Here is a 25,089-nt window from a genome sequence, read left to right as displayed (position 1 = left end):
GGATGACCCTAAGCAACAACTGATTTTACAGGAAACAGTTGTCAGTGGATTTTAATTTATTACCCACAGATACATATTTCATATACAGTAAATATCATAAATATCACTCAATATAGATGAAATAACTATGAGTGTTTTGGAGCAACCACACATTTATTTTGCACACATTTAGTTTCAATCACCCATGTTATTTAATTACTATTTTAACTATTGAAACAGAACAAATACGTTTTTGTACTAGATTTTGTTAAATGTTGCTCTTTTATTTTGGTGAACATTCAGGCTAGACTGCTATTAATGGAATATATTTATCTCCATTTCTGCATTGTAAAGCCCTTCCCCTGTTGGCTCATGAACTCCTGATCAGTGAGACTAAGGAATAAAATACTTTGTTCCCTAGATTCCTTGGTTCAAGATGCATTTCCTTTCTTTCACTACTCTTCTCACATATTTCCAAAGTTCAACAAATGTGTTACATATTAGGATTAGCCCCTCAAATAGCTATTTGTTGTGTATTTTAATAATCTACATTGTCTTGTAATTGATTGCCGCTCCATGGCCTATTTGACCAAAACTACCATATGGGTTTAATTTATTGTGCAATTGCAATGAAATTGAGAGGACACATGTGAATATTAAATCGGAGTATAAATACCTATTTACTAAAGTAAACCCAACTGTCATTACTTCTGTGGTTCCAGTTTTTAGCTGCACCGGCTAGGTCCCAAAAGGAATCATTAAAGTTAACACAAGTCTGATTTTGCCATACTGTGTTAAATGTTTATACGTGTGTAGAAGAAAATGTTAATTTGATACCTAATATAGGCAAATTGCTATAAAACTGTGTAGACTGAGTAGCTGTGTGGGATGTTTATCCTTGTAGAAACTGGTAATAAGCTGATTCCATTCTGCTTCTAGCTTTGAGACCGTAATGATACATCCCACTTGTTTTTTCTGTAGGGCTATGGTAACACTACTTTATACTTTATACATTTTTTTTTACATTTAAATGTCTGACTGCTTGTTAAATTAAGATATATAAACATATATCCAATTGGCTATGCAAATGCCCGCACACCATACATTCCACCGTCTTCTAAAAATGGTAATCTGGAGAGCCTCATTTAGAGCATGTTCTACATTCATTACTTTAAATAATGATTAATCATTCTGCCAGCAAATGCAGTTGCATCTTCATTCTGACGATGGGAAATTCTTCAGCTGCAGGGTTTTAAAAAATATAAGTAGCCCATAAGTTTTTTTTTCTATTGATAAAATAGCATTGACAGGGATTGGAAAAAAAAGCAACATTCTTTCTCCAACATTTTTCATCTGTGAATATCCAACACGCTGGACTAAAGAATTCACACAAGCCAAGAGAGAACAACATAATGCGAGCACCATGTGCAACAAAACCACCAATTTCTTTTGGACATTTGCAAGCCCTCTACATGGATTATAGAAAGATATAAGGAGTTGGAAAAGGCCTAACCTCTGTTCTGCCGTTTCCAATTCATTCAGAGCTGACAGTTTTCCTTTTCTCTGTGAACGTGCTCTTGTCATTAGCATGCCTCTGAACTTTGCCTCACAATGTCTCTTCTGAACAGTCCTGATGAATTATTTCATCCTGGACAGGGCTGACTGCGGGGCATACACGTGTGGGTGCTTCCTCTGGCCCGGGTAGAGTCTTTTCAGACTAGTGCAGGAGGGACACCTGTTCCCTAGCCCCGCTAAACATGACCTCAGAGTGTTCTGCTGACATTAAACTGTGCATGTAAGAAAGCATTAATTTTGAGGCCTACGGGGACACTCTGTATTTCTTTTCTTGCATTTATAGACTATAAAAGCTGTGTCAATAAACAACTTTGTTAGTTAAAGTGACTATATGTAACTTTTGAATTTTTCTGTAATGTTCCATCTGATGATCATACGTGACCTGTAACAGTAAACGAGACTAACAGTGAAAAGAATGTTAATTTTATATAGTTATTTTTTTTGCATTTGCCCAGGTCCAATCTTTCCCGCAAAGTCATAAAATGATTTTTAGCAGGTAGACGGCGCTACAGAGCACACAATCTGACGGGTCACAGATTTCGGCTGAACACCGGAAAAGCCTGTGTTAGTGAGTCAGGTGAAAGGTAACAGGAGATTTCTTCAAACAGGCCTAATTGTATTTAAATTTTATTTTAGAAGTTATCTGCTGTAGTTATGGCTGATACTGGGGCAGGGCCATCACAGAAAAGAAGGAAATTAAATGAAGAACATTTAACAGCTAAAAGGGAAAGTGAAAGACAACGGGCAAAAAAAAAGTAAATCTCTGTTGGGCTTTCAATAGATGGAGACGCAATTTACAGGGTTGTAAATGATTCAAAAACGCCCATTTCATTCAGAAAATAACTTTACAATGCGCAAGTGGATGTACGCCAGTACAAGCGTGGATGTTTTATTTCTTTTAGTCCGTCTTTGTGTTGGCCGACTATTTTCTTTTTCCTTGTCCCCCTGGAGTTGTGTAAAGCGCCCGTGGGTTTTATGAAATGCGCAAAATAAGTTATTACTACAACAATCTCTTTAAGCTTTGGCTCGTGACACAGTGACAGTGATCCCCGGTTTAGCTCACGAGACATCCAGGGTGAGTATGCAACACTTGAAATGCAACGATGCATCTGCAACATTTTCTCTTATTGAGAATGGATGATTTTATGTCTGGGCAAAATATTCATCCTGACTATGTGACCTCTCGGTGACGCTAACTTAGTATTCTACAGTGGGCAATACAGCAGCGTAAAGAAAAGAGCTTTAAGACAGCAGGTGTGGTAAGAACACTAGCGCTTTGGTCCAAAGAGGCCTCTAGAATCAACACCAACAGAAAGTTATATATCACCACTTTAAATGTCATCCATTTCTGATGAGTTGGATGGATGATTATGAAAGACTTGAGCTGTGTTTTTTGTGACATATAGTACATATCAAAAAGTTCTTTGTTTGCAATGTAAGAAGTTATATTTAAGACTGACAAGTGTTTCACCATTGGAACAGCGTTTTTGGTGTCTTAAAGTGAGCTGGGCACTTATGTAAACTTTGAAAATGGCACAATAATATAACTAGCAGAGTCCACAATATGTCATTTTAAGGAGAATGTTTGGTGACTTTTATGGCTCTTCTCTCTGTTGGAGAGAAGACCCCTTTCCCGAAGTGTGCGCTTACAGACACCCTCTTAAACCAAGCTCATCTTCTTGTGTCTTTGAAATCATTCTTTCAGCAACTATCCAGAGCTCATGACAATAGGTGAGGATTGGAACGTAGATCGACTGGTTAATGTCCTCCCTCAGGAGGACATACGGGACAACACCAACATCATAGCTGTTGCAGCACACAAGCTTCATTTTCTTTTTTTTTCTTTTTTCAAGATCATTTTATGGCCATTTTTTAGGCCCAAAAAATGTCTTATTGCTGATGTCCATTTCCTTCGGCTTTCAATGTGTTAGAATTTTAAACTCCAGTGGATTTATGAGGACTATGGTTAACTGTTCCTCAGATCTTTTATAGGACAGCTAAAGCCATGAAATGGCAGGCGGGGTGGGAAACATGCAGCAAAGGGCCACAGGTCGGAGTCGAACCCGTGGCCTCTGCGTCAAAGAGTGCACCTCTATATACAGGTGAGCTACCCAGGCGGCCCCACACAGCTTAATTTTTGCCTCACTGTTGAACAAGATATGTTTCTGAGATATTCAAATTTCTTCACTTAGGGCAAGGGGGCAATCAAGTTTCCTGTGGACCATAGTCTCAAGTTTGGAAGTGCTGACCCTCGTCCCTATCACTTTATGGTCCCTCATTTTGAGCTGAGGGGAGACTTTGGCTCAGGAGGAAGAGCGGGTCGTCCACTACTCACATGGTTGGCCGTTTGTTCCCTGGCTTCTCCTGGCCACATGTCAAAGTGCCTGTGGCCATGGGTGTGTGAAAGGGGTGAATGCAAATTGTGCAAAAAGTGCTTTGTTAAGGTAGAAAAGCACTTTATAAGTTCAGTCCATTTAGAATGTATTAACCCAATACAACTACATCACCAAAACATACAGTCCTGAGGTCACCAAACTAGCTGCTCCTGCAGCCTCTATCCAAGACAATCTCACACAGAATTGGGGACGAGGCATAGGGCTATACCTAGACTACTATAGTCTATAGACACAATGTTACACTTCCGGGATTGCTCTAATTTGCAGCGGCTCCATGCGGAGTTTAGCGCCACCCATGATGATTGTGATTGGTTCAAAGACATGCCAATAAACCAGAGCCCGTTTCTCTCCCATCCTAGATTGCTATGTGGACTAGCCAGACCCTCCTCTGCAGCGTGTGAAGGATGGTCTGGCAAAGCGAGACTAGCCTATACCCCCTGCTGAAAATGCAGACACAATGGCGCCCGGCTTCCACAACACACCCTGACACCCTGTTCTGGAAAGACTGGAGAATACTTTTGCTCAGCTTTGCTTTAGTGGTACTGTCAAATATGGTTAGCCAAGAAAGAGGGAGTCTTGTGTAATTATTGGTTGCAGAGTACAGAGCTGTGCACATATGATTGACATGCAGGAAGAAAACACCTCCTCCACAAACAAACCCGTGCTAATTGGATGGTTAGATTCAAAATTAGTGGGATTTTTTTTCTTTTCTTTTCGTGTTTTATTAATAAGTTTTGGGATCTGATGAGAAATTCAACAAATATCAAAACGCTATATAACATCTAAAGATGTTCCTCCTCTAAACTTGCTTTTTTGTTTTTAAAGTGAGTCATTAAACAACAACACATGGAGCTCATTGACCAGCGAGTTGTGGATGTTGTAGTTTTTTTCGGTTTCACTTACTCTTTTTGAGGTTACGATGTAGAAATCAAAGCCTTTAGGGATGTTGCCCCAGCTTAGCAGCCCTTTTTAGCTCTGCTCGTCACGCTGCAGTCGCACATCTGCACCTATATATCAAAGCCGTGCACAAAAACATTCCTGAGCGCAAAGCAGAGGTGATTTGTGTGCCTTTCTCCTTTTTTTTATTAAAATTCATCTGTGATCTAACTGTTCACTCGGCTAAAAGCTATACCTTTTAAATCCGTCATCTGTCCAGGACTTAGACCTGCACCACATTAAGACCAGCACTGACATCACAACTGTTTCCCCTCTTCCCGCTGCGCTTTATGCCTCTTTCATATATTTTCTCTTGTCCTCAACAGATGGACAATCTTGCAGCTAGAGATTTTTTAAAGTGTTTAATAAATGTAATACAACCTATCTAGTGTTGAAAAGGGGCCTAAACCAGAACCATGTGCACAGAGTGGATGGCGGCCGGCCGTTACGGGCTACAGCTAATATGGCTCAACATGTGGACCCGGCCATATATGCAGGTTCACTTACATGTCGGACTGTTTACGACCTTCAGTGTAATTCCCTCCGAAAGTAGACTGGGACCTAACATTACTACTCTCTAATTTACAACGTGCTGTTTTTATATGCACCAATGTATTCTCTGTAGAGGAGAGTAATAAAAGGATACAAACGATGTTGGAATGCAGTGTCTTTCATGTTTTATCTCCCAAAAGGAGCAGTACAGTGGTGTTATGTTCTTATAAAGAGTAATATATGAAAGTGTTTGACTTATTGTCAAATTAAGGAAGAGTGTCATGAACCTGATGGTGTATATGAACGCCTCTGGTCGCTATTTCATTCAGCTCAACCTGACACTGCTAACCACAACAGATAATAAAATATTCCTGAAAAGGAATGTAAGTAGTGATGGGACTGCCTGGATAAATCACAGACACTTAGACATCTATAAGGAGCTCTGCAGTGTGAATACATAAAACAATTTAAGTATGTTTTATTGTTAGAATGGGAAGCCTTATCAGATCTCACCTTCAATTGTAAACAAAATATGGACTCGTTACAGTCCTCGGGGTTTTGCTTGTCTTTAAACTTTGTCCCTCCCGGCCACCATACACCCAGGAGCAAGAGCCAATCAAATCTTAGAAATGCTGTCTGGTCATTTTATTTCGACCCATAGCTAAGTCAGTAGACTCATGCTGTGGAGTCAAACTTTGTGAAAGCCAACAAAACTTTAAACTGAATTTTAAATTCTAGTATTTGTGTGAGTAATTTAAACTTTGGTACTTCATCACACTAGAATGTATAGTATATATATTTATATATATATATATATATATATATATATATATATATATATATATATATATATATATATTTAGTCTACAGGAAAGGGATAGCTATTAACGCTGACAAATGGTTGATCAATTTGTATCATCTTACAGTTGAGTTTATATCATCATATCGCCAACCTTAAATCAGTCTTTCCAAAAATACCAAATATGTCTCGCTGATTTGGGGGGAAATATGTATGAAATGAGGCACACGACTAGCTTATTAAGTGGAGCAGGCATAAAAAACTTGGCCCCTTTGATTTGAATAGTTTAGTCTATGAGCACGTAGAGCTTAAATGAAGAGTTGGAACAAGCTGGTACAGAAAACATAACACTGTCAGACATTATGGAATAATACCATTTTTTTAACCTAATGGTTATCTGGGGGGAAATAAATAGGAAAACTAGAAGTGTAAGGGTTTTAATGGAATTGTATTTTATGATGAAGTATTAACTTAAAGTAAAGACATTTCATGAACATATTGTTTGTTACATACTGTCATTACATTTTATATAAATCATTTCTTCTGGTTAAATACTGGTTCAAATAATGGTCTGGTGAGAAGAAGTTTTTACTTTACCGACTAATTATAGCTGAGTCTCAAACACTGACTGTGATATCTACAGCCTACATTTTGCCACATAGTTTCATAGCTACAGTTGCAAATTGGCAGTGAACTGTAATTATTCATCTAATACCAACAGTTAATGCAAAACACGAGGGTAACATGCTCAAATGTATTAAATCCTATCTGACTCACATTTTTGTACAGCCTAATATTTCACTAAGCCTTAGCATTTCATTCAGAGATGTACTCCAGATAAGTGCAATAATCTCCGTTTGATGGATGGCCCAGCCGCAGCCTCAGGCCAGTGCCGTGTACACACTGCACTGGTTGCGGCAGAACGATAAAACCAACATAGGCAGGTGTGTTTGGTTAAGATGCACTTGTCAAGTGGGGTGACAAGCATGTCTGCGTTCATTCAAGTGAACCCCTTATCTGCACCTCCATGTCCCACTCATGAGACAAAAGCACTTCCCATGTTTGTATGATTTACCTCTCTCAAGTAAAGTGAATCCCCCGAGCACACGCGCGCGCGCACACACAAACGCGCACACGCATATACATAACGATATATTAAAGTGAAGTGTGTGTTAGTTAAAATAGCCTAACTTCTCTATCTTCATTTTAAAACCTCAGTAGCCGCAGTATGTAGTGCGCGAGCGTATGTGCGAGCACCGTTTCTTTTTTTTTCTAGAACTTCCACCGGGGTGAGGTGGAAGTGACGTCAGACTAGGAAGTAAAGCTCGCCGCTTGCCGACAGAAGTGAAAAGCAATGGATAGGCGTAACAACAGCAGCAGCAGCAGCAGCAGGAGCAGGAGCACCAGCACCAACAACAACTAACATTAGCTACCATATTCCTCAGGAAACATCACATGAATGTATTTGTGAAGCCAGTCTCTGCTGACCCAAAGTGCTGAATGTCCTTCTAGTGTCGATGAAAATGAACCCGAGGTAAGCGGCTGTGTGTGATGCTCTGTGTGCTTGCTACCTCAGTAGCTAGCCGCATGTAGCTAACGTTATCCTGGAACCCTTACAAATTGTAAAGCTTATATATAAACTAATTAAATATTGCTTCGTAGCCTTTAAAGTTGCTTTAACGTATGAGTAGACCTTATTAGTCAGTTGAATAACCGCTCAGTTTGTTTTGGCAAACCTGTGGAAAGATGCTTACCTAAAGGTAAAATCCACCCTAATAGAGTTTTCTTGTTTTATTGTAACGTTAAATTTGTGAATGAAACCCAGTCTTATTTCAAAGTGAACAACAGAGACACAGACTGTAGAGATGAGACATCTAGTGATGAGACTTGGAGCTGCTCAAAGGTAGTGAAAAAGACACCTACTCAGTGAACAATGAACCAGCCCCAAAATATGTCATTGTATGAAATGATCAGTTTCTTGTTACCCCCGCTTAGGGAGATCTATTTATATGTACTGTTGTACATCGCATCGTATAGCACAATTCAACTTCTGTTTTTGTCTATATACTTGTTGTAATTATTTCAACATCACATGTTGGTGCAAGTGACATCTATCAAAATGGGCTGAAACCATTAGCTGGCTTAATATCAATGTTCCCTGTACACCCACATGAGTCATGTTATGATTCTGGATAAAGACACTGATGCTCTTTTGTTTCTTTCTGTCTTTTTTTTTAATTCCAGATAACTCAACAGTGGCTTGGGCATCTATAATTTGAAGATGAGGCTAGCTCAGTTTGTCAGACTTGTCATTGCTTGTAATGATTACAACTCTAGGCACATAGGCTGCACCAGCGTGTACAACAAACTATAGTGATTTTTGTTTTCTTTTTGCGTTTTGCTATCACACTAACTACATACATTATAATTTAGTTTTGAATGGCTTTCAGTTGATAACCAGTGTTGATGATGTCACTGGGCGAGCAGTCTCAAAAGTGGTTTCCAACCCATGTCCAAGCCACTGTTCTTCAAGCAACCGGTTTACAGCCCAAGGGCAAAAGTGGCACCAATGATGCCTACACTATCATCCAGCTGGGCAAAGAAAAGTATTCAACATCGGTGGCAGAGAAGACACTTACCCCTGTCTGGAAAGAGGAAGCCTCCTTTGAATTACCTGGTTTACTTTTGGAGGGCAACCCAGAGGTATATGAACTCTGCCTTATAGTGATGCATCGGTCCTTGGTTGGGATGGATAAGTTCCTGGGTCAAAGGTCCATCAACCTTAATGAAATCTTTGATAACAAGCAAAGGAAGAAAACTGAGTAAGTATTATATGTTGTAGATGTAAAGTCCAAGATCTCCCATCAAAGCGCATTGTTTTACAAGTCGTTGATTTAAACTTGCATTGAATACTGTTTTACTCTGCTGTCATAGGTTTTTAAGCTGAATTCTTTCAGGTAATGTGTGTACACCTAAAATGTGCACTCTACCAATCCAGAATGAAAAATAATTAAAGGAAATATTTGCTCCATTTCATTTACTTCAACATGTTGGCAATGTGCCTCCTTTGGCTTATCAAGGCAGAATACAGTGAATATATGAAAATGAAAATCAATTTAAGGCAACCAGTGGGATACAATAAGTACACATCTGGTATTGCAGTGCTATTAGTTGACAATAATACACCCACTAAATGTTGCAAAACAACTTAGAGCCACAATATTATCCTAACAAGATAATACTTTGACAATGTTCTAATTAATATGGGAAGGATGAAACACTAAAGTAGCTTCATGTATGCATCATATGTAGTATAGGAAAAGGAAGTAGCTTATAATCTTCTGCATTAGTTTGTGAAGTAATTGAAATTTAGACACTGGGTTGAGTCTGTCGTATTTGGTGATGCTTAATTGAGTTGAGTAGTCTCGTGAGTAGTATCCGTATTTAATATCACATGTACAGTATTTGAGCTCTTTTGTATGCAATACTTTTTTAGCATTCACATACTTTGCATCTCCAGCTGACAGTCATGCATCAATGTGCTGGTGAAGACATTTGAGAGGAAGTGGAAAATATTTGCAGAACTATTATTCCAGTCATATGTGGATTACAGCATGGCTGGATTAAAATAGTTATTTGTCACATTTTCTATGTGTTATTGCTATATAAGGCTATGCATAATACCAATGTGTTGTGTGTTACATTCTGTGCTCTGTTCTCAATTAAGTTCATGACCTAACTCCTGTACACCACATGGTTTTAAATACTATTACATTGTACTATATTCTCTTTAAGCACTTGTTTCAGAAACACATTTTATTAGATGTGTCAGATGTGTGAAGACCAGACATGTTTACAGCAGGGGAACTGATCTAACAGAAACACCAGATTTTATTCTTTTTCAGTTTTAAACTATCTAACACAACTATTACAGACAACGTCGTACATTTTGTGCTTAGTTAGAGAGCACAGTTTGGTTGAACTTTTCCATCTTAATGACCCTCTATTGTTTGAGGCTTACCAATGAATTTGCCTCCCTACATTGTTGAGAGTTTTTTTTTTTTTAGCTTAATCACTGACATGGTGAGCAGCAGTTGGCCTTACTGAAACTAGTGGAGCTGGCTAAACATGTCTTGTAAGTCACTCCTATGTATACAATTGTTTTCAAAGGTGTGAATGGAGTATGACCTTTTCTTCACATCCAAAGAGACCTGGGTTTGAATGTTGGCCTGTTCAGTGTAGAGTTTACTTAATTCTCCATGTGTTTTTAATTTTGATTGAATGCTCCTGAGGCTTTCCTCAGCTTAAACAGAATGCAAGTCAGGTGAAGTGGAGACTCTAGATTACCTATAGGCAATATCGATTGCCAATAGTGGGTGTCTGTCTCAGTGCGTCAGCCCTTTCATTAACAGGTAACTTGTCGAGGCTGTTTACCTGCACAATGCCTAGTGCGTGCTTGGTTAAGGTTTGTCCTCTTGTGAAATTTGGGTATAAAAGGTTTGAGTAGATCATCCATAAAGATAGAATAAATTAAACCAACAAACCATCAAGTATTATATTAAGTTGAACTTTATGGTATTGGCCCTTACAAGTTCAGCATACACACATGTATTTTAACCCCACATTAAGCAAACAGGAACAGAATAACCAAACTGAGTCTGGTGTTAATTAGCTCACTGCACATTTCAATGTAGAAAGACATTAGCACACTTCCTCTTTGCCCATCAGTTGGGACAATCACAATATGTCATAATCAGTGTGGATGGGTTTTATTTGTTTTAGGGACCTGAGTCGATGCACCTTGAGGCCGTGCACTTTTTTTTAGCAGAGGCTCTGTAATGGATATGCTCACGTTGCTTGTTGGCCTAATCCCACACTGCAGGCATACTTGACAATGACGCCGGGGACCCTCGATACTATATCCACAGTCCACAGTGGGTCTGTGTTCACCGCAGCCCATCCGCAATGTTTTTGAACTGACATATTGGGGAGGAAAGCCCGTCTTGATATCTGAGTAGGCAGCCCATAATTATCGCACACCTGTGTTTGTTGATTGTGAGGAGTTTCCCAGCGGTCCAGGCCCGAGTGGGAGGATTGTGGTTCCAAGCACTGGGAGGTTTATCTTGGCCTTGAGACACACGTGAGGTGCAGCCCCGGCCCCACGGCAGCGGCATGCTGTGGCTGCTGATCAGACTGAGCGTGGCGCGCAGCCTGGGAATCGGACCCAGCAAGGCCTTTCATGACTGGGATCCTGAGCCACATCTAGACGGTTTAGAATAGCGTTCAACAGCTGCAGTTTTTAAAAGCCAATACCAACAGCTTTTATTGGATTGAACTGATATCTGATTTCATGCTGGAATTCAAGGGATACTACCAATCTCAATGTAAATCCAGGAAAGAAGTATCAGTAATTATATGAGAACAAACCAAAGTTGTGCAACTATGTCTTGACTTTGAATCTGAGTAAAATGTTGCATTTAAGTCAAAACTGGGGGTGATTTAGAACAATACGTTTTATTGATCAAACTGCACCATGATGGAGGGGCGTGAGTGCAAATGCATATACTGTTCATTGATGTGACCATAGTAGTATCCACCCACAGCATTTCAAGATTAATTTATCAAAAGCAGACAGACTAGATTGACTTGCAGTTGTTTCATCCTGATGCTGGCTTTGTCACAAGCCCTATAACACAGAGGATATGTCTCATTAGCTTGTATGAACTGTTGGGCTGCCCTGCGACGTGGCTTTGCAATTTCCCAATTGCTTGTCGTTGCATTTCTGAACAAAGGCCAGATTTGTGCAAATGCCACTTTATTTCGCTCATAGTGAATGCATGAATCCCATTACTTCCAGTTGAATAAAGCAGAGAGGTTAAACAAATAGGAGCCCAAAAGCAGCCTGAAATTGTCTGTATTATTCAGCGGCAGGCTATTTCTTATGTTCAGCATGCAAAGAATAATGTTTATCCTCTGAATGATAAATTGTATTCTCACTTGTGTCAAAAGAAGTTCAAATGATTTAAGCCCCTGCATTTGTGTGTAGCTTTTGGATTAGTCTGCTCAAATTAGCTTTTTCAGTGGTGTCCACAAAGAAGTAGGTAGAGCACATTAGAAAGAATGTGGGATATTTTTTTCCTTTTGTCATATTGTTTTGATAGTGTAAAGACTTCTACTACATTCTGACTTTGTATACCTGTCTTTCTGAATCATGTTGAGTTACGTGTAATCAACTCAGGAGATTTTCATAAACCCTGCTCTTTTTATATAAATTGTCTCATTGAATTTACTCAGCCTAAGCTTCCACTCTCATTTTAGCTGGTATTCCCTGGAGTCCAAGCCGGGGAAGAAAAGGAAAGACCGAGGCCGCATTCAAGTAAGCATCCAGTTCATAAGGAACAACATGACAGCCAGCATGTTTGACCTCTCCATGAAGGAAAAGCCCCGCTCGCCTTTTTCCAAACTGAAGGACAAAATGAAGGGTCGCAAACATGACGGCAACTTTAGCGACACATCGTCCGCCATCCTGCCTCGCTCTGCCATGTGCGACTCAGAGCCTGACCGTCAGTCCTTCGCCCCAGAACCACAACCCCAGCCTGAAACAAAGGTTAAGAGACCACTACTCACTGGGGCCCATAAACTCTCTGCAGCCCATTCCATGTCCGATCTCATTGGGACTCACTTTCGGCCCAAACAGGATTCCATGAACTCCATTGAAGAGCGTGGTGAGGACCAAAGCTTCTTTATTTTGATTTATTTTTTGACTTGTTGCAGCAGTTTGTTTGAATTTTGCAGTTAAAAACATATTTTTCTTTATCTCCAAGGTAAGTTTTTATTGCTGCTTGGTGTCAGGGACTTGGTGATAGTTTTTATATATATTTACACACACACACACACACACTATCACGTTTCTTACCAAGTGAAGTCACTGGTGATCACTAAGTCATAGCTAAATTCTCATATTCATTATTTATGTACAGAATATTAATTTTCAAGGCTGGAGAAAAGTGGCACAATCAACAGACTGGTTACGGTCCCCACAGTTTCAGTTATTTATAAAAGTGTTGTAGCATTGTGGTATGTATGGTGTCTCCTAACAATGTTTTATATATCTACCTGGTCTAAATTATTTTATTCTTGTATTTATTCTTGAGTGACTGCCTTACTCTTGACATGGGATGCTGTTGCAATGTCTAGTAGCCATCAGTACAGGTTGATAAAAGTCATATAGCTATAGGGAATTACAAATATATTTACAGTATAAGGTTTATAAGCCTTACCTAAACTAGATAGTTATGTAGGTTGTTCATATAAATTAGACCTTTTATTGATATCGGTTGCTAAGCAGTAAAACATTGGCCTCCCATTTGCATCCTTTGTCCATTAGTTGCCGTAGCTAATGCCACAATATTTGCGATGTTCAGGAAACTTGCTAGTCAAAACACATACCATGCAAAAGAAGCTTGTAATAATTATAATAATAATAAAAATGCTGTTTTATTTTCTGTGCTGAAACGCCATTGGCTTCTCATGTATACTGTCCTGCATTGTGTAGTAACCAGATAGGCTGAAGGATGGATAAGAATGGGCCTTAAATGTTGAGCTTAAATGTCTTTATCGATCACTTCTTCTTTATCCAGTGATGTCAGTTTTCGTGTCCGGTAATGATTAGCAACTTTGTTATTTGTTAATCAATGAAGCAGTAAAATTCATTCTACTGCCAGGGGAAGGTGCAACTATCAGAACTGTCTGATAGTCATGACCATTGACTTAATTGTTGGTCTCTAAATGTACAAATACGGTAATTGTAAATGGCAAATAAATAAGCTTACTTAATTCACTGCCCGCTCCATCTTGACTGTTCAATCTCCACTGCACAGGTATCTGAGGCAGTTACGTTATGATCATTTTTACTTTATCAAGCGTCTTTGTGATTATCCAGATTGGCATGCAGAGGAGGAGAACTTATCCAAAGTAGGAGGGTAGGAGGAATGCAATTGTAGATTTGGAGGGTATAAATAATAAAATAAGCTGTCCTTTCTGCTCCCAGTGAAATCTTTCTTTTGTGGTGTAGTATGAGTTGAAAGAGCCACAAGACCAACTTGGAAAATAACTTGACTAAATACTACACAACACAAAGTGGTGAATTTTACAACTTCCTTTATTATCTCTGTAAAAATGTATGTAAGGGTTTAGGAACAGAAAGCAACCATCGATCAGTTTTGAATTTAATGACATCAGATCAGTGGTATTGGCCAAGCCAGATTAGATCCTTCTTAACTTGTCACAGATGGTGATATGCATAGATACGTAGGTCAGAAGTTGACGTAGTTTTTGGTTTCTCTTCCCGGGAGTACAGGCGGCCCTCACAGGCGTTCCCAGAGCGAGGTGCCAGGCTACCAGGACGGCGAGGCACACAGTGACCCTTTCACTGATATCAGTGACACCCTGCCACAGAAGTATGCCACGCTCCCACGCAACCGCAACCCATTTGAGGGGGAGCACGGGCAGCTGTGGGACCGGGCAGAGCGGAAGGAGAAAAAGGAGAAGGTCAGCCTACTGGAACGCGTGACAGGAAAGAAGGAAGGCCGCAAGACCAACAACGGCGGCCATTCGGGCAGCTCTGGAGATCTGCGTTCCCCCAACCCCTTTAGTGGAGACTCGCAAGCAGACACTAACCCGTTTTTCTCCAACTACAAAGCCAGGTAAAAATAAAAATTCCGCTGTCTATGCTGTAGGATGGCGCAAACATTTTTGAAATTGGTGCTACGTGACCAGAGAAAACAGACATCTCCTATTATTCCTGAAGATAGCACCAAAATATGTTTCTGAAAATATTTTAGGCGAGCAATAGGCAAAACGGTAAGAGAATCTTGCTTTCTATTTGGTCAGTACTGTCTAGTTACAGTTTTAGGTTGTCTCTCTTGTCCATTCATGTGACCTATAAATCACTGCTGATACCAGATATTTAAATAAAGCCTTTTAAAAAACATACCGTTATTACTGTTTTTACAAGAGAGATGAAAATGACCATAAATACAAAACATATATTGCAGCCACCTTTTTTTAGAAAATAATTTAGCATTTACAATCTTTCATAATAATCAATCAATGGTTGAAATGTTGAATTTTCATTTTTCAATACAGAGGAATATAATCTTGAAAACAGAGCTTAATAAACTCTCTTTCATCTCTTCATACAACTCACCCTTACTCATTTTAAAGTCAATCAATCCGCAGTGGACCTCAACACATCCACCCCTTAAGGAATTTTCATTTGTTCTCAACTACGTCTGTCCTTTAAGGACAAAAATAATCCAGAAGACGTTACAAAAATGGCTTAAAATCCAATTCCTCATTTGTCCCTCTTGGGCTTAGAGTGCCTAATTTAGAAATCTGGAATCCTTTCTATTGAGGGAGCAACTTCTGTAAATGTCCCTCTCTCTGGTTAATGTATTTTACATGGACAACAAATGCTCACTTATATTAAAAGTTACCTTTCTTTTGATTTGTCCGTCTCACATCAACAAACATTTGAGACAAACGGCTGCAATTCCTTGGTTTGGTGGTGTATTTGAACAATATCAGCTGTTTGAGACTGTGTGACTAAAGAAACAATTTGATAACTAACTTCCTAATATGTTCCACTGAAATAGCCATTTCTTCCATGCCTTGAATTTAGCCTACTTCCATGTGGCTACAATCTGCATTCAGCACCTGTACAGCAGAGATTGTTATACATTTGTAGCATATCACTCTTGTATGTTTTTCATCATATTCCATAAATTATCTCACAATCCCAAAATGTGACCTTGCTATCCCATGGGACAACCACTGTACTACAGGATATTGGTTGCAGCATTCCCGTAAAGTTTTGAAAACTGCTGTTGATTAGAATCTACTATCTGATGGACACCCCCCCCCCCCTGTTAAGAGCTGTTGTTTAAACATTTCCACCGCGCTGGTTACATCTATACCAGAATCCGAAACCGATTTCCCATGCAGAATCAGAATTTAGAATATTTCCTGTGTTAAAGAGTTGGTTAGCGCTGTGGCTAAATTCTGGATTATCAGAGTGGAAGGTGTCATTAGTGGCTCTTTAGAGAGCCTGGGCTTGATAACCGAGCCCTCTGAGCTATAGTAATGAGATCCTCTGCAGAGATAGACCACCCAATTAACCACTTATCTCTGTAGGCACTAGTCCATCATCTTTACTGCTCCCTTTGTCATGCAGTAGTTTGGTGGGGATTTATAATGTGGTGCAGAAAAGGTGGTTTTATGGTATATTGCTTATTGATAAAACTATTTGTAGTTGTCGCAGAAACGTGCCATAATGCATTTCTTATTTCTTGATAAGCTACGTCAGTCAACATTAATATCCCAATTTATAGAGGCCTGAATTAGTGAGGTGGTGACTTGTCCCTGCAATGCCTTTGTGTGAATACTGATTTTTCTCTGTGATTGCTTCACAGGGATAAAAAGTTCACAGGAAATGAAGACATCACATTTGGCCAACAGAAGAAGGACATCCATGGCAAGAAAAAGGTAAGTCAGAAGGCACAACCCTTCTTGTAAAAGCAATGGAAATGTCAGGTGAAATGGCACATTGTAACAATGATTGAGATGGAAGAAGAGATGACCCCAGCAGTTGCAACGTTGTCCTTACTTCCTGTGTAGTGTCATGCAGATTTGTAATTGAGAACTCTTAACTTTCATTTGACATAGCAGCTGGTGACATTGATCTCCGAGGCCTCTGAAAATTTGGATGTGCCATTCAACTAATTAGCAGCTGCATACATCAGTCATCACATCTGATCTGATTGTAATTTGAAGTGGTGTGAAATTTTGGTCTGTAAGGTCAATCATAGTGGTGTGTTGCACTTATTTCATAATTGGAGGCTTTTGTTGGGAAAAAAAGGCCTATTTAGTTTTAATGATTAATACATTATTCCTACATGTTTTAGTTTGTATTTAGTTTAAATTATTTAGCATTTCTAATTTGGAAAAAAAAGTCACATTTGTAGACTATTACACAGCATATTTGGTATTTATGAGGGAGCAGTGGGAGCAGTAGCTAAAGCGATGCCTAAATGAGAAAGAGAATGCTGATAATAGCTTTCCTCACCTTTCTTTGTGGGTGTTGAGGGCTGTCGGTATCCACACATGTGCCCCTGTACATGCCGCAGTGCCTTGCAGAAATGGCAGCTCCCATTTCCTCCGCTTCAAGTCCCTAATTAACCACACACAGGGGGAAGGGTGGGGGGTGTGGGGGGGCAGTGAGAGATTTCAAAGGACTGAGCTTTTAGATTCTCAAAGCTGAGCTCATTAGAAACTGTAATGACACAACTGGAGAATGCCAAGTGTGCGCCTTATCTTCTCCTCACTACTGATCGCAGAAAAATGGTCACCATTACTTTGCCAATTCATGGTCATTTCCAGGCCTTTGTCACCAGCCACTAAAGCTCCTGATTATTATTCTGCATGTGTGTGTCTGTGTATGTGTGTGAGAGCACGAGCATGTGCACGTACACATGCTTGTAAATGAAACTAACATCCATATGGCTGTCCCTTCTCTTATTTCCCCTCAGATGGCTTAAGTGCAGTATCTTTCAGTGAGATGCTTTTTTTGTGTTTTGTGTGAGGAATAGGTTACCGAGATCTGTTCTTGAAACCCTCCTTACGTTGGACATTTAATCTCACTGGCAAATATTTCATTTTGGTTTGTGTCGCCCCACAGTAGCCTCTATGCTGTTAGAAGCGATAAGATACCTGGTAAGCAGTCCCGCTCCAGGTCTTTCTGCATTGTCTTTGCCCAGCAGTAGAGGCTTGAATGGTGCATGGGAGTGGAAGCTGATAAGTGTGGTATTTTAAACAGGGTGAAGGCTTTGCTGCTCTATCCGTTCGGGGGAGGATGCCCAGCACTGAAGCGATAAAGTGGTCCCTCATTAAAAACGATTACAGCTCTTCTCGTACCCGCGCAATATGATCTGCACATACCATACCACACTGCTCTATCCAAATGCAAAGCTGGGCTTGGGCTTCATCCTTATTTTGGTATTTAAAAGCCTGACCTTTAATTGCAGAAATATGCAGCCTGGTATTTTCCCCTAAAAACAAAGATTCCATTTTTGGGGGTAATCTTTATTGTGAAGTTCTGGCAGGCTTGTTAGTTTTTGCCCAAACTGACGATTGTTCTCTCGAGAAGTCATGCTTTTAGATGCTTCGGACTGAAGTAAAAGGAGAGCCCCTTTGTCAAGATGCTAGCTGATTGCTGCTAAGTCCCATTAGAGCAGTTAAACTGCCTTTTGATTCTCATTATAAACACTGTTACACAGTATTAGATCATAACATCTGCCATATAATTCCTTGACCTGTCAGTGCTAAATCCCTTTTGTGAAGAGTCTCATCCTACCAACTCTCAATTAGACTTTATTAGCAACAGAAAACCCGAGATAAACACATGACGGTTAATGTCACATTAGACCAACACGTCTAATTAGTCTATTTTCTCAGTCATATTGTGAGCAAATTTAAAGGGTATCTTTACTCTTGCTACTCTTATCAGATGCTGTCATTTAATAGAAGGTAATTCAACCATTTTAGTCTACTTTTACAAGGATCTATGTCTATGTCTGTGTCTATGCAAAAATATGATTATGGAGCATGTAACCTTAAAATCTTCTGGGGTTAATAGAGCATTTATTTTATTGATATACAATGTTTCCTATTTTCCTATTTAATTTCCTATTTAAGGGCGGCTGTGGCTCAGTGGTAGAGCGGTTGCCTGCCAATCGGAAGGTTGGTGGTTCGATCCCCGCCCCTGCAGTCATTGTCGAAGTGTCCTTGGGCAAGACACTGAACCCCGAGTTGCCCCCGGTGCTGCGCATCGGAGTGTGAATGTGTATGAATGTTTATCTGATGAGCAGGTGGCACCTTGTACGGCAGCCCCGGCCACAGTGTATGAATGTGTGTGAATGGTGAATGTTTCCTGTAGATGTAAAAGCGCTTTGAGCAGTTGTTAAGACTGGAAAAGCGCTATATAAATACAGCACATTTACATTTACATTTACATTTATTTTCAGGAGGTGAAACAGGAAAGCATGGCTGCCTACAGCAACTTGTCCTTTGAGGAAGTTGTGCAGGAACTCGTCAAGCAGAAAGAAGTAGTGAAAAAGAAAGATGCCCACATCAGGGAGCTGGAAGACTACATCGATAACCTACTTGTGCGCGTCATGGAGGAGACGCCGAGCATTCTACGGACACCGTATGAGCCAAAGAAGAAGGCGGGTAAACTTTCCAAAAAGTAACAAGAAAGACACAGGATAAAAAGTTACTACCGGTAAATAGGGTTTAGCGCGCATCAATATCACGTGGTAAAATAAGTGGGAACAAATGGGATTGATCAAAGCAAAATTTGTGATTGATTTATGCCTTTGCTTTAAAACATTTTTAGTCAAGGGATGTAGTTTTTATTTTTTTCAAGATAATTTTTTGGGGCTTTTCTGCCATTGTTGACAAGACAGCTAGGTCAAAGAGGGGGGGGGGGGGGAGACATTCAGGAAATCGTCACAGGTTGGATTCAAACCCTGGACCTCTGCGTCGAGGCATAAACCTCAAGGTACACGTGCGCCTGCTCTACTACTGAGCCAACCTGGCCACCAGGGGGATGTAGTTTTTATATATTTTTTTCAATAAGTTGATTATGTTAGCACAGAGGTATGTTTAGCATTCCTATATTTACATTTTCAAATTAATTTATGAATACTTGCTGCGGTGCATTTTTAGGTAGTTAAATAGGATCAGCATCGATTGATTTGTGTCCAATCAAATCCATATTTTTTGAAAAAGGTTAGGTTTAGCTAAATTTTATCCACTTGTGAACCTACGGAGGTCTGTTGCACAAGCAGCTGCCATCTTCTGCCCAGAAGCTGTTAAGGTACAAATGCAGCCAAATTTATGTATACCAGAAGGTGTAGTGGCATGTGTGCAGGTTGCTGAAAGACAGTCAAACGGTTGATAAGTATAAGCTGGAGTTGCAGTGTATACACCCTTGCGCGAGTCTCAAACTGGCCACCTGAACTACAAAACCCATCACCGGCGGCAACATCAGCTTCGTTGCTAACCTCTTCTCTGCTACAGATCTGGATGAACTTTGCTCTTCTCCACAACAGCCTGAGTGATTCATGGCTATTCTTAAAAAAAGACTGGATGAGAGTTACGGTAAGAAGCTGGGAGTCTGGTTTCTCTCTAGCTTACTGAGTCATGGGATTTCTTCTTCTTTTTCTTTTTAAATGAACAAACGTAAATTGCTGTTATCAGTTACTGACATTTTATTCTTTTATTTTATTTGTGATGACTATCATTTATGTATCTCGGACCAGGGGTCCCAGTCAATCACTAAACGTGATAATTTCACTGACTTTAAGTGCAATAATCATAACTTGAGTATCTTGCTTTATATTCTGCTGGTAATGTTCTTGTTTACATTTAATCACATCTTTGAGTCTAACTCGTCTCTTAATATTGATTTGATTCACTGGAACAGCCTGGAGGTCTTTGTTACAGCCTCCACTGATTGCCAGTTTTTTTGCTGAAGATTGTATTAATGGTACCTAGCTGCACATGTGGATACATGCTGAACAATCTTTATTTACAGATGTATCACGGCTCATTTACAATTGGCCATTATTTCAATGTATTTGTAAGGTACTTTATGGTAAGAACCCCACTGTATCCCAATACCCTCTCCCTCACCACCCTTTCTACCGTATTAACACTATACAGTTAGTAAAAATTAAATAAAATCTCATGATAAGTATTCACATATTAAGGTCTTAAAATACAGTTTTACATGTAATTACCATTGGCTTTAATGTCTTTCTGTATACCTAGTCACAAATGAATTATGCATCGTGCGTAAGTATATTTCACATGGGTTTTTTGGTCAACAGTCCAAATTCTAACATTCATATTAGGGGTGTGCAAAAAATTGCTTTGAATGGTAATTCAAGCCTTACTGATTCAAAATTTTGAGATTTATAGAATTCCAAAAATCAATTAAATACTTTTTTAATTGTATGTCCACTGCAATCACATGATTGATTTATTGATTGATTGATTGATTGATACTTTATGATCCCCGAGGGGAAATTTAAGGTCCCAGTAGCTTACAGACATCACACTCAACATACGCATAGATCATAACAGGATGTTAAACAAATCCACATGAATAATATGGATATTAGTATATATATGTATACATACATAGGAAATGTAACTACCTTTGCATACTGTGAATCAGTTTTTGAATCGAGAATTGATATTGAATCGTGAGCTTAAAAATCGGAATCGAATTTTGACATTTTCTGAATCGTACACCCCTAATTCATATACAGTAAGATAAAAGTGTCTGATCAGATCACTGAGTACTAATGACGATTGGTCCTTAATTGTTCGAGGTAAACTGCCAAAGAGTGTCGTTCAGGTCAAAAATAACTGTTGACAGCCTCTGTCAGATGCTAACTGTCCTCTTTCACAGTTTCATGTCCTCGCATATGTCCCCTCAATCTGTGATGCTAATGTCATAACAGCATGTGTTGTTGTTTTCATGTTCAACTCATTCATTCTGTGTATTGAGCAGTTTCTACTAAACGACAGCTGATTAAGCTACGGGGCAGCTTTTGGAAAGCACTGCTGGTACTAAAATGAGTACCTAAAGGTTAATCTCAAAAAGAGGCCAATATACCTGGGCTTGAGCTAGATGTTCAACAATCACTGACGTTTTGGTTTACATTTTCAAAGAGTTCATTCCTGTAAAATGGAAAGCAGCTTTGAGTACAGTGTTAAACACGCTTTGTATTATCATAGTAACACACATTTTAAATGTTCTATCAAACTTTGTTATCACAAGATGATCCACATTGTTTTTTTGCTGGTATTATTTCTGGTATTTATATCTTTTTATGTAATTACTTTTCCGTCTTATATTTGACCTTTACACTGTATGATACCAAATCACAACTGAGTGCTACACTGGATCTTTAGAATGTCGACAGTCAAAAACACTTGTTAATTTATGTTCTTCATGAACATAAATTAACAGAAACAGTTTGTCATTTACTACTTTTTACTGCTGCTTCATCTGAAGGTATGTGATCACCTTTTGGACTTGAAGCCAAAATCTCTTGTTAATGAATGTATTCTGGTTTTCTTTTGAAATACATAATTCTGAAATGTATAATCCTATACAGTACACTAACAAGGCTATTGAACCTTGCTTGCCTTTTAAAGTATTTGGTGTATCCAAAGATATCATTTCATATGGTCCCCCGGCCCCCCATCTTTCCTCTATTAGTCTGACAAAACTCAGACATCTTCATTATGGACAGGAGGTTATTGTCGGTACATATGGTTTTGTGCGATGATGTGACACAGATGTTTGGTAAATTCCTTTGTGTTGGAGAATGGTTATTTGATCTGTGTATATATATTGTGAAAAACAATGAGTATTATGTGAGACTTATCAAGAAGAAATGTGGATTAGAAGCATCTTCCCACTGATTGCCTTCCTACATCGGCTGGAGTGTGAACTCCCATGTTACAGACGAATGCCAACTGCTTTATGTAGTCTGTATGGGTCGTTAGCCAGTTGTTCATGGACCTCGCTGAGCTCCTAGTACTTCCACTGTACATACTGTATAGTCACTTTGTAATATCACCTCACCTCCTTGGACTTTTTGCACATTTCTTTGTGCGGCAAAATGTTTGAAAATGTGCGAAAGTGGCAATTAAGTGCAAAACGGAAGAAAAGTATTTACCACCCATCTTTCATTTGAGCTAAACTGACATTGGTAAACACGCATGCTGGCAAAGCAAAAGCGTGTGGTGTAAGTGTAGGTCGTCATGTGCATCACTGAGTATGGAACAGGTGATTTACACTCAGGTCTACAGTGTACCCGAAAGTGCCGTGGCTTTGCTTGAATTCTGAAATAACAAATGATAAGGTCTTTTAAATAAATAAATATTGAACACATTTGGACCCTGAGGTTATTTAGTTCAAATGAAAATTGAGGGGAGTGTTGTTCAAATTAATTCCTTTTGCCTGTCATATTTTCTTTCAGCTTGATTGCTACATTTGCTTTGTTCTTTAATCTAATTTGGTGCTTTGAAAGATGTCAGACTAAAACACACATTTAAATGAAAAGCATTTTCAAATAAATTTTGCAACATTGTAAAGGGGTACATTGCAAAAAAAACAACAACCCTGCATCATTATTATACTTCTTTCTTGCTTCTTTGCATAATGTTTGTCATCCAATTAATGCCAGTGTTTGAATATGCAAAGCACTCAAAATGCAAGCAGGCAAAATTTCCTAGACAATTTGGCCATGGCCTGTCGTAATTTAAATTTGTATAGATCGTTTTGCACATGCATTGGAATATGTTTTAAGTGTTGTAGGTGAATGTCCGCAGCATTCAAAAACGGAAAAAAACGGTGCAAACATAAGGGGATTTTTTTCTATGTTGTCGAAGCATGCATTGAACCTATTGATGAAGATGAAATAAAGCTCAAGTCGGATCTCACAATTCTGCTCCGGCAGTCTCTTAAGTCTTCTACTGATAGTATGATGGTGCTTGCCATAGGCCACATACAGCTGCCAGACACTAAGACTTAAGCTCCCGCTAAATCCCCTGACGTTGCTTGTAATGTGGCACACAGTTTTGACTGTGTTTATAAAAGATCTCGCCAGTTAGCAAAGCTTCATTGAGTTTACAGAGTCGGGTGCACAAAGGTGCCAACACAATTAAACATAATTTGAGTTGAGTTTATATCCCCAACGTGGCAGAGACCTAAAATGTCATTTTGATACTTACATGTTGGACTTCTTCTGAAGTCAATGTGTACTGGGTCTCGCTGTTTACACGGGCACACACCTTGTAATGTAATAAGATAAATTAAATGTGTCTTGTTTCGATACTTGTCATTTCTGCATGTAAATCACATGTTTTGATTATGTAACACTTAATATTTTTGCCAAATTAAATGGCATTTTCCTGATCTGGAAACATTGATTCTACTGGATTGGGTTCATTTCCATCTACCTTCATGTAATGTATTCAGAATTGTATAGTGTTAACAAAAATGTCCTTTCATGGGAGAAGGTAGATGGGTTTTGTGTTTATTTTGACAATATGCAAGACTTTCATACCTGAATGTGTGGGGACAAGATTGTAAGACTTTTTGTATTATTATTTTAGTTCTGGAAACACATAGGGGTCTAGAAGACGTATGTATTATAATAACAGTACAATGCTGTTTATGATGACTGTACTGTATATAAAGTGCCAACACAAGCACTAAGTCATGAGAATTTGGTGATGCATTTCTTAATATTCACCCATTCTCCATGTACTACAGTTTCAAACAATAACTTTTAGATATTATCACCATCATTATAATTAAGTGCCAATGTCCTACATTAATGTAGTTTTAAAGGCACACACAAGATTGTATTGTCCTTTTTAATAAACACGGTAAATGATAACTGCTGCTGGATTTGGGTTGTTTTTTAAGCAAAATAGTCAGTAAAGACATTACATTTTATTAAATGCATCCTTACATTTTGCAGCTGATCCGGCTAAACAAACACTGCTGTGTACATTTGATGCAAATCTTCCCTAAAGTAGATTGCTTTTCAACTGTAGAACACCTGTTCTATCATTCTTACGGATAAATTAAAAGCCACTCTCAATTAACTCTGATCTCACTGGCAGTCAAACCATGATTAGTGTTGAATTGTGCTGATTTGTGTCAAAGCTTTTGTTTTTCTTTGTTTTCAACCTTGCTTAAAGCAGCTCTTCCTTTTTACTCTGGAGAAGTTCCCATGCCTTCCTGGCAAAAGAGAGAAGTGG

General features: G+C 39.1%; 1 protein-coding gene across 1 annotated transcript; it reads left to right on the top strand.

Moving 5' to 3' along the window:
* Nucleotides 1–7,491: 7,491 nt before the first annotated feature.
* On the top strand, nucleotides 7,492–24,722 carry rab11fip2 (RAB11 family interacting protein 2 (class I)). The gene is made up of 6 exons (XM_032507327.1): nucleotides 7,492–7,711; nucleotides 8,422–8,999; nucleotides 12,496–12,902; nucleotides 14,537–14,882; nucleotides 16,650–16,722; nucleotides 19,260–24,722. The coding sequence occupies exons 2-6, from the start codon at nucleotides 8,644–8,646 to the stop codon at nucleotides 19,482–19,484; spliced, it is 1,407 nt and encodes a 468-aa protein (XP_032363218.1). The 5' UTR covers nucleotides 7,492–7,711; nucleotides 8,422–8,643; the 3' UTR covers nucleotides 19,485–24,722.
* The last annotated feature ends 367 nt before the right edge of the window (nucleotides 24,723–25,089 follow it).

Source organism: Etheostoma spectabile, unplaced genomic scaffold, assembly GCF_008692095.1.
Source record: "Etheostoma spectabile isolate EspeVRDwgs_2016 unplaced genomic scaffold, UIUC_Espe_1.0 scaffold00002169, whole genome shotgun sequence".
NCBI lineage: Eukaryota > Metazoa > Chordata > Actinopteri > Perciformes > Percidae > Etheostoma > Etheostoma spectabile.
The sequence above is the reverse complement of the archived record's forward strand: the minus strand, read 5'-3'. Positions and strand labels throughout refer to the sequence as shown.

Bases quoted from the DNA above. Each gene is read 5' to 3' on its own strand.
- rab11fip2 (XM_032507327.1), top strand. From the start codon at position 8,644: ATGATGTCACTGGGCGAGCAGTCTCAAAAGTGGTTTCCAACCCATGTC. The intron at 9,000-12,495 runs GTAAGTATTATA...CTCTCATTTTAG, and splicing joins AAGCAAAGGAAGAAAACTGA to CTGGTATTCCCTGGAGTCCA. The intron at 16,723-19,259 runs GTAAGTCAGAAG...ATTTATTTTCAG, and splicing joins ACATCCATGGCAAGAAAAAG to GAGGTGAAACAGGAAAGCAT.